General features: G+C 42.8%; 1 protein-coding gene across 2 annotated transcripts in view; it reads left to right on the plus strand.

Moving 5' to 3' along the window:
* The window catches only part of LOC141432154 (endoplasmic reticulum chaperone BiP), a 34,691-nt gene extending 26,076 nt beyond the window's left edge, over nt 1-8,615 (plus strand). Inside the window, exons 1-4 of one of the 2 annotated variants that reach the window (XM_074093651.1) lie at nt 132-266; nt 735-876; nt 3,934-5,563; nt 6,133-8,615. In XM_074093651.1, coding sequence (XP_073949752.1) covers nt 755-876; nt 3,934-5,563; nt 6,133-6,348 — 1,968 coding nt within the window. In that variant the 5' untranslated portion in view covers nt 132-266; nt 735-754 and the 3' untranslated portion in view covers nt 6,349-8,615. Of the gene's footprint in view, nt 1-131; nt 267-734; nt 877-3,933; nt 5,564-6,132 lie in introns of those variants that run through there. The other variant, XM_074093817.1, reaches the window with a different exon arrangement.
* The last annotated feature ends 1,445 nt before the right edge of the window (nt 8,616-10,060 follow it).

Genomic DNA, 10,060 nt, shown 5'->3' on the forward strand with positions numbered 1-10,060 from the left:
TGAGCCAAATAGGAACACTTGGACCAATCATAGCCGAGCATCAAATACGTCATCACTTTGTGGACCAATCGCGTTAGCCCACGATCAACGCCAGCGCTAAATAATAGCGGCGGCGGCGTGTGAAACTTCAGTTCTCTCTAGAAAATCGAATGTAAAAGGTCTAAGCACATAGTTTTCGTAAAAGCAAGTTACTCATTCCAGTGCTGTCGTGGCTGTGAATTACTTAACTGAATTAAAACTTTTACTCTAATCGTCTATTTAAACCGGTAAGTGGCTTTCATTATTTTCTCCTAATTGTGATATTCATCGCTAAAATTCTCGAGCTTGCGATAATTATAACCTGTCTTTGTGGCATTCATTCTTTGGGCTACTTGTCTTTAGAGCCTATTAGTAATACTTTTCAAAGCATTAACAACAGCGTAAATCTTATTGGAATACCTGTTAGTATTTCGATCAGTGACGGGGAAAATAGTCGATGCGCGTGAACTCGGGCCGGCGCAGTGGCCTAGATATCATGCCGTAGGCGTTCCTACGTGTACCGTTATCACGTTTTATCCCGTTAGCATCGCCAAATGTACCGTCTCGACTCTCCCAAAAACCGGTGGTCGCGAAATCAGTGCACCAGTTTGTAGTGACGTGTCTTCCACGTACGCGCTTGCCGGCGCGGCCCATCTGTGTCGAGAGATTCTTCTGGAAGTTTCTAGATTGTTGACGTGTTATTTCGATTGTTTCAGTGTTTTATATAGGTGCAACAATGCGGTGGAGTTTACTAGCGCTAGCTTGTGTCGTGGCGGTCGTGTGCGCCGACGACAAAAAGGAAAAGGATAAAGACATCGGGACTGTCATCGGTATTGACTTGGGAACGACGTACTCATGGTGAGTGCATACTGAATAAAAAATCTAAGAACCAACAGTGACAAAGCTGTAATTGTTTTAATTCATATTCATACTTTTTAGGTTATAATTAACAACAAAATTTTCATAAATTTTGTATGAAAGTGGGTAATGTGTTAAGACAAATCAAGACAGAATTGTTAGAAATGTTGCTAGCCCCTAATTCCAAAATTGCCACATCATATCAGACAAGTTCACTTTATAAGTTCACCGCCATAACCAGACATCTGGTAACCACTAATTGGTATCACATGGAGATGCCATTTAAGTTGTTAAATCTGTGAACCCGGTGCTGCAATGCTGCAGCTTCAATTTACAACCAGTTGAAACAATTGATTTGGGCAAATATAAACTTATGTCACCATCATCATCTCGGCTTAAAGTGATACCTAATAAAATTATCTTTAGGGCATATGCACACTAATTACCGAGTTTAAAAAAATCTGGCGAATTGAGAGCCTCCTTTTTTTAAAGTTAGGTAATGAAGTCTGTCAATAAATGTTATTGCACAAACCAGATTTCATGACAATAAGTCTGTGCTTGGGAAAAAATATCTGTTTGATTAGTTTTATAAGAGGTCACTAAACCCTTGTGTGTTCAGATGTTCTGCTTGGCTTGGCACTGACCAGTTGGCACGTAACTATGCCACCAAGCAGTTATGATGAGTAGTCAGTCTTGACTTTGATTTGCATCTGTAATTGAAAAACTTTTAGGCACAATAAGTGAATGAATCAGCATTTCCCGAGTTATAATATTTTAAATGCAAATTAGTATGGACTAATAAATGCGGGACAGAGAGTGACATAAGCTACTATTTATCCCGGAAAATGCACAGTTCCCGAGGGAACAGCGCGCGATAACCGAATTCCACACGGGCGAAGCCAAGCTAGTAATATGTATGTGTGTTATGCTTTGGTGCTTAATCAACTGATAATAATTAAATTTGGTATGGAGATAGTTGGTTAACCTGAGAAGGACATTGGAAAGATAGTTTTTATCCTATTATTGATAGTATTATGCCTTCAAAGTAAAATGTCTAAAGGTCTTTACTCTACCCACTGTGCCTTATCATACGATGACCGTAATAGGAACGAGTCAATAACGTAACGTCAAACACATACATGACACGCGACGGCGACGGTTGGTTACAGAGCCTGCTAGTGGGCAGTCTCATGCTTTTCGCTACAAATAATATATTTTTGCCTGACACATTGCTCACACTATTACGGTCATGGTAGGATACAGTGTAATGGGTAGAGTTCTTAAGAAATTGAATGCCAGGCAAATGGTCTGCTTACCAAAACAAATACCAAGAAAAATATATAAGTGGTTGAATGTCTTGAAGACAAAAACCTTGCCTGTTAATTAAAATCATTTTTGTCTCATAGAAATATGTAATTACCGCGACAGCGATAAATAGACACATATATACCTACAACGTGAAATGCAATAAAATTTTGAATTTGAACAGACAAAGTCTAAAGTTTACACTAATTCCAACAGTTTACAACAGCTTTCATTTCTGTAATATACATTAATTATTTAAAAAAAAAGCCCATGACCTTGTGGTAGCAACATTTTTGGGCCACTTGTGTTTATTCTGTAAACAATCGTGACTACTTTAACATTCCTTTATTTGTTGGTTTGCATAGCAACATTTCCAACTAGACTTAAGGCTACGTTTCCACCAGAGATGTGCGTGGATATTAATGTTGAGAGGGATGTGTTTTCCATAAACCAATAGAAACGCTTCAGTTACCTAGCCTCGCATAGCTCTGGTGGAAACAGCTACAATACATTCATAAAACAAACATAGATTAACCTACTGTATTCTATGAAGCCATAAGAAAATACACGCATAATTTTTTTGGTTTCATAAAAAAATGAGTTGGAAAATACCTAAAACAGTTCGGCATGCTAACATTTGGAAATAATATTTCTGCCAAAAGGCAGTACCTTACTTTGCGTTCCGCGTCGGATTTCTTGGCTATAATGGACTATTCGAAAGAACTGGTAAGCTCAAATTTAAAATAAAGACGAGGGTTCTTGTACCGCCCAGCAGTCTTATTATTCTTGTAACTGTGTATCCAGTGGCAAAATTACATGCAGATTAAAATGTCCGAGTTCACTTTGACTGCATTGGTGTCTTATGGTTTATTGATGTCCCTAATAAATTTAAATACTGCCATTTGAAGGCCTCTTTAGACTAATTTCGGCGTCGCAGAGTCCGTGTGGAATGGAAAAAAAGAAAAATCTAGAAGTAAAACTTAAGCCAAACACAGTTTGGAGATTAGCGTGTTTTTTTTATCATGCATTAATTTAATGAGATAAAGCTTACAGAGGAGACTGATAACCCGTGTCAATAGTACTATGATAGTAGTGTATTGATAAAATATATTAATTCAATCATATATAACATAATTGTAATAATATGTTATAAAAAAAATGTTGGCTGACTAATTATTAAATAATGCTTGAACCCTAAGGGGCTGTTTCACCATGCATTGATTAGTGCTAATTGACGGTTAAATGTGATGCCTCCTCTATTTGTTTTGTTCGAATAGACGTAGACGGCATCACATTTAACCGTCAGTTAACACTAATCAATAGATGGTGAAACAGCCCCTAAAGCCTTTAAATCAGAACGCGTAAGCTTCCTTTAGGAGTAAAGGCGCTATTTACGCTATTGCCACGGGACATCATTATTATCAGTGTTATCGAACGGAAAAACATTTATTAAGCTACCTTAAAAAAATATATAAATTCAGTTTTCAACCTAATTACAAGGGCGTCGCCAAGGGGAGGCAGGGAAGGGCAGCTGCCCCCCCTAGAGATTCTAAAAAAGCCAAATGTAAAGCAACTAAACCAAACTCCTAAGTACCAAAGTTCATGTTTGTGCTCTCGAAACTACAATTTATAAATTTTTATATCACTCTCCATACCAACTTGCAATGCAACCTCTGGGCCATTGACTGGCGACGCCCTTGCCGAATTATTTTCCTTAGCTGCTTTGATAATAAAGTTACAATTTTTCTACAGTGTGGGCGTGTACAAGAACGGGCGCGTGGAGATCATCGCCAACGATCAGGGCAACCGCATCACGCCGTCATACGTCGCGTTCACGCAGGACGGCGAGCGGCTGATCGGTGACGCCGCTAAAAACCAGCTGACCACCAACCCCGAGAACACGGTCTTCGACGCCAAACGACTCATCGGCAGAGAATGGACCGACTCAACAGTCCAGCATGACGTCAAATTCTTCCCCTTCAAGGTCGTGGAAAAGAACAGCAAGCCACATGTCTCAGTTATGACCGCGCAGGGCGACAAGATCTTCGCGCCCGAAGAAATCTCCGCCATGGTCCTTACCAAGATGAAGGAGACCGCTGAAGCGTATCTAGGGAAGAAGGTCACCCATGCCGTCGTTACCGTCCCCGCTTACTTCAACGACGCCCAGCGGCAGGCCACCAAAGACGCCGGAGTCATCGCCGGGCTCAACGTCATGCGTATCATCAACGAGCCCACCGCCGCCGCCATCGCCTACGGACTCGACAAACGTGACGGAGAGAAGAACGTGCTGGTATTCGATCTTGGCGGCGGTACCTTCGACGTGTCGCTTCTGACCATCGACAACGGCGTGTTCGAGGTGGTAGCCACCAACGGAGACACCCATCTTGGAGGCGAGGACTTCGACCAGCGCGTGATGGAGCACTTCATCAAACTGTACAAGAAGAAGAAGGGCAAGGACATCAGGAAAGACAACAGGGCCGTTCAGAAACTGCGTCGTGAAGTCGAGAAGGCGAAGCGCGCGCTCTCCTCCAGCCACCAGGTCAAGATCGAGATCGAGTCCTTCTTCGAAGGCGAAGACTTCTCTGAGACCCTCACCAGGGCCAAGTTCGAGGAGCTCAACATGGACCTGTTCAGATCTACCCTGAAACCCGTGCAGAAGGTGTTGGAAGACGCCGACATGAACAAGAAGGACGTCGATGAGATCGTGTTAGTCGGAGGCTCCACCCGTATCCCTAAGGTTCAGCAGTTGGTCAAGGAGTTCTTCAACGGCAAGGAGCCTTCCCGGGGCATCAACCCTGACGAGGCCGTGGCCTACGGAGCGGCAGTGCAAGCCGGCGTCCTTAGCGGTGAACAAGACACAGACGCCATCGTGTTGCTCGACGTAAACCCCTTGACCATGGGTATCGAAACTGTCGGAGGCGTCATGACCAAGCTGATCCCCCGCAACACCGTCATCCCCACGAAGAAGTCCCAAATCTTCTCCACCGCCAGCGATAACCAGCACACCGTGACCATCCAAGTTTACGAGGGTGAACGCCCCATGACCAAGGACAACCATTTACTAGGAAAGTTTGACTTGACCGGTATCCCCCCGGCGCCGCGTGGCATCCCTCAGATTGAGGTCACCTTCGAGATCGACGCTAACGGCATCCTCCAGGTGTCGGCCGAAGACAAGGGCACCGGCAACCGGGAGAAGATTGTCATCACGAACGACCAGAACAGGTTGACGCCGGAAGACATCGAGAGGATGATCAAGGACGCGGAGAAGTTTGCTGATGATGACAAGAAGCTCAAGGAACGTGTGGAAGCGCGAAATGAATTGGAGAGCTACGCGTACTCCATCAAAAACCAGCTCCAGGATAAGGAGAAGCTCGGCGCTAAGGTATGTACAAACTACATATATGTACTAGCTTTATAAGTCACTCTATCTTCTAAAATTAAAAGAGACTTTTGTCGGTGGAGTAACCGCCACTCCGCACGGTCTTCGGCCAGCTGTTTTACTCCTGATACGACACGACACCCACTCTTTTATTAACCTGGTCAAATTAGGTCAATCTTGGCCGTCATCTGCTTTGTCTTCTACTTTTCGTTCCAGCAGGTTTAGAAAGATATTGTCGTGTCGTACCAAGAACAGCCTATAGGTAGGTAGGTAGGTAGGGTTATAGGTTATAACTGTATCGGTTGAATTTTTGATTGTTAATTTGCATTATTTTTCGCCGTATATGCCGTCCAAGAAGTGATGATCAGGATTCGATCACCAGTCGTAGCTATACTTTTGTTTTTTTATTGTATTCAGGTTTCGATTCAATTTAGAAGAAAACACCTTATTCTAAAGATCCATTTGTCTATATATATAACTTTTTAAGTATAATATACATTTTAAATGTAACTACCTGAAAGCTTTACTACAAAAAAAACCGAGAATCCACTGACGTGACATTTTGCCAACAGGTGTCCGAAGACGAGAAGTCGAAAATGGAAGAAGCCATCGACGCCGCTATTAAGTGGCTCGAAGATAACCAGGACACTGACGCCGAGGAGTACAAGAAGCAAAAGAAGTCCCTCGAAGACGTCGTGCAGCCAATCATCGCCAAGCTGTACCAGGGCGCGGGTGGAGCGCCGCCGCCCGGCGCCGGCGACGACGATGACTTCAAAGACGAGCTGTAACGTGCTGCGCCCCGCAGAGACCCCGCCCAGAGGATGCTCGGACTCTAAAAGCTGACACGGTTCACTTTAATAACTGTATATTTTAAAATGTCGCGCATACCACTAACAGAATGTAATCTCTACTTGTCACGTTTCCGCTTGGGTACACTATATCTGTCTTGTTTCAGTCGGTATTCAAAGTATTGATTAAGTTCCGGGTGAGATATGCATTGACTGCTAGCTGTATGATTAAAATACATTGGTAATAGACACAAACTAGTTCAATTTTATGTGTAGCTATTTCAAATCTTATAAATCTTGTGTCAAATTTCTAAGTCTATTTCCACAATGGGATCAACTTGTGATTTGGTACGGACGCGTTTGTACAGTCAGCAAGGAAGGTTAAGTTTATGAAATTTGTTTTAAGATGACGTTTGAAGCTTTTAGAATCCGAGCATGCAGATGTGATCTCCTGCCCGTACAGAGCGATCTGCGTCAATCTGTATCGTAACAGCGTGTAGTGGATATTTATTGTGTGAGTGACGCGCGTGGTCGCGCCATTTCACGCCTGCACTTCCCACCATGTAATCAGAGAGCTGGGCCGATTGCATAACAAAGTACAAGTAGTGAAATTCACGAATAATATTAGCTTGTATTTTATTATGCGATTGGGCTTTGGTAGACATTTTGTACAAAATTGGCTTATGATGCCTATATAGATGCAGGGTTGACATGCGTTTCTATGGGTGTGTACACGAAAAATCGGGTCGGTATTATCCGGGCCGGTAAATAGTGTCACCCGAGAAGCACATTGGTAGCGTCAACCGACCAAGGCTGTTTTTGTATTTGGACATCATATCCTAAATCGTTTTACAGCTGCACAACGGTGCGGCCTTGAATTGTAAAAGTCTCTACCCATGACAGTTTTAGGAACGTGTCGGGAACTAAATGCCAAGCGCATGCGCATACATGTCATTGACACGCGACGGCGACAGTTGGCGTACTTTTCAATATAAATATTATATTTTTGCCTGACACTTTTCTACTACGGTCATGGTATGATACGGTGTAATGGGTAGTCCTTTATAGTATTTATTGAGCTCGCCCGACATTCCCGTGTCGTGGTTGTACTAAAGCCTGGCCTGAGATACCCAGTCTGGCAATACGTAAGGGGGAGTGCGGCGTAAACGGCATTCCGGCGACTTGGCGCGGGTGTGACCGAGTCCCTGGGCCCGGCGGCAAACTACTCTAGCGATCAAGCCGCCGGGACCCGCGAATGCATTTCTATTCATATTGTGGTTTAATGAAATACGGTTCGCTCGCGTGCGACCCTGGTCGAGATGTCGCGGCGCGAACACCGCCCGGCCGCGAGTGCGTTGCGTGCGTTGGACGCGACCCGCTGTGCGGTTTGCATGCCGACTGCGCAATGTACAGAGGCCTCGTTTAGACGGTGGTGATTATATTGTATTCTATAGTCGCTCAATTTTTTTTTATAAGTTCCTCCATCGGAATAAAAACTAAGGCTTATAAGTGATGTTTAAAGTACAATGAGGGTTTCTTCGGCGTCAGCATGGCGAGGTCAGTTTGGTAACTAACATTTGCGTCGAAAATAGAATAAGTTCGCGCTGGCATCGTTCATCCACCATTACCTCTCATATTTCATTTCCTAGAATTTTTGGCAAAATAGACACGGGCAAAATTGTCCTCCGAAAAAAAATGTGTCATTGTTGTGATTGGTTGAACAGATAGCCAATCGCAAGCGAGACTAACGTCAAATGGATCTCGCGACACTAACGCCACCTAGCGATTCGCCTGTGAAGTAACCCTCATTGACGTTGAGCTTGGCGGTAAAGTTTTGGTAGAGCACACCGTTTAAGCGAGACCTAGTTCTTTGCAGTAGTGGCCGAGCGGTAAAATGTTTTAACAAGCAGAATGTCAGTTGCGAGCGTATGGTTATGCCCGGTTTACATTATTCTAGTAAAATCGTTCCAGTAGCATGACACTGCGGCGCTCGATCGATCTTTGTAACTCGTTTGGATTGTGACCCGCGTTCGATTGTGACCCGCACATAGCTACAGGCACGATTTTACTGGAACAATGTGAACCAGGCATTAGATTAACCTAACCCAGTCTAGCAAGTTCCATGCGCCCGCGGCGCCCTCAGTGTTTGTATCGTATGTAATATTCGTGAGACTGCATCCTTGTTAGGTATAATTAGCAAGTTAATTATGTAGTAATTAATTTTGATTCGAAGGAGGGAGTTACATAATAAAAACGTTTTTTATGTACTTTTTTGTTTTATTTCCTTTTTAGTGGTAAAAATGTGGGTTGCTACAAACACAGCTCAAAAAGGTTAACACCATAAATTGCGTCTCAGCCTGCGTTTCCACCAAAGATTTGAGAGAATGCGTTGCGATTGCGAAGAATATGTTTTCCGTGAACTAATTGAAACTCTTTGTTTATGTAGTACGTAGTGCAAACAGTTGAAGAAGTGAAGAGTTTCTATTGGTTCATGAAAAAAATATATAACAAAAAATCGAACCGACTGCAAAAAACAAAAACAATTGTCAACTGCTCGTCATCTTTTACTCTTTATAGTCAAAATCACGCAATTTGACGTGACATTGGCAAAGTGCCTCGCAGCAAACGCCATATCAACAAAAAAAAAAAGGGATTGCTTGTTCCGATGCAGAGATGTACATTATTGAGGTGTCCTGCCAGTCCTGGTGCCTCATCACCTGTTCCATTTGACCATATGCATAACGATGAGCTGAAATTGCTTAGCAATTGTTAAAGTAATTGAAATTCAATCCATGAAGTACTTGTTATTGAGTAGTCGCTCCTCTGGTCAAATGTGGTCTTCATCATCAGTTCCACTGCACGAGTTATTACTAAATATGTCCAAATTATCATAGGTGGCCCTACAATAAATGAAGAGTTCCCTCGATTTCCTCAACATCCAATAATCAGATCCTGATTTCGAGCTTATGGGACCTAATTGAAGGCATTCCAAGACGAACGAAAAAAAAATTTTTCAAATCGTTTCTTACATGACGTAACTAGTTCCGAGGTAACAAATATTAAAAAAAGAACTGATAACCTCCTCCTTTTTTTGAAGTCGGTTATAAACACATTCCTCGCTACACATCCTTTCACATCTATGGTGGAAACGGAGCCTTATAGAGTGCAGAATTTTAGGGCCTATACCACGCCACAGAATATATAATAGTACTGGCATACAGAATGGACACGCTCCGCCCCGCACCGGTTCGAGTTACCCCACCCCTCAAGCGCAGATTATAGGAAAACCGTAGGAAAGCAGTCGGGCGCGCAACGCGATGTATGTCGGCCGCACCGTCGCACGGCACTAAGTTCGGGAGCAATAACTTTGCGAAATGGTGATATACTGTTCATTGTATGGGTGTTTGTCAACAGCCAAAGATAAGAAAAGGAGTTTTTTTCGATTTCCGAAGGACGAAAAAAGGTAGGTAAGGTACCTAACCAACTTTAATTAGCAACATGTACAATGTAGGTATTAGGTAACTGGGGAAAAAACCAATACCTAGGTTTAAAAGTTTGTAGCTATAATGTATAAATAGACGTCTTATATTAGTCGGTAGGTATTTGTAAAAATGATTTATTAATTCTTTCCTATCAATAGATCAATATCTTATCTACAATCACTATACTAATTATATAACAAATTGTCTTTACAAAATAAACTAGGTATACA

This window comes from Choristoneura fumiferana, chromosome Z, assembly GCF_025370935.1.
Source record: "Choristoneura fumiferana chromosome Z, NRCan_CFum_1, whole genome shotgun sequence".
In the NCBI taxonomy this organism is placed as follows: domain Eukaryota; kingdom Metazoa; phylum Arthropoda; class Insecta; order Lepidoptera; family Tortricidae; genus Choristoneura; species Choristoneura fumiferana.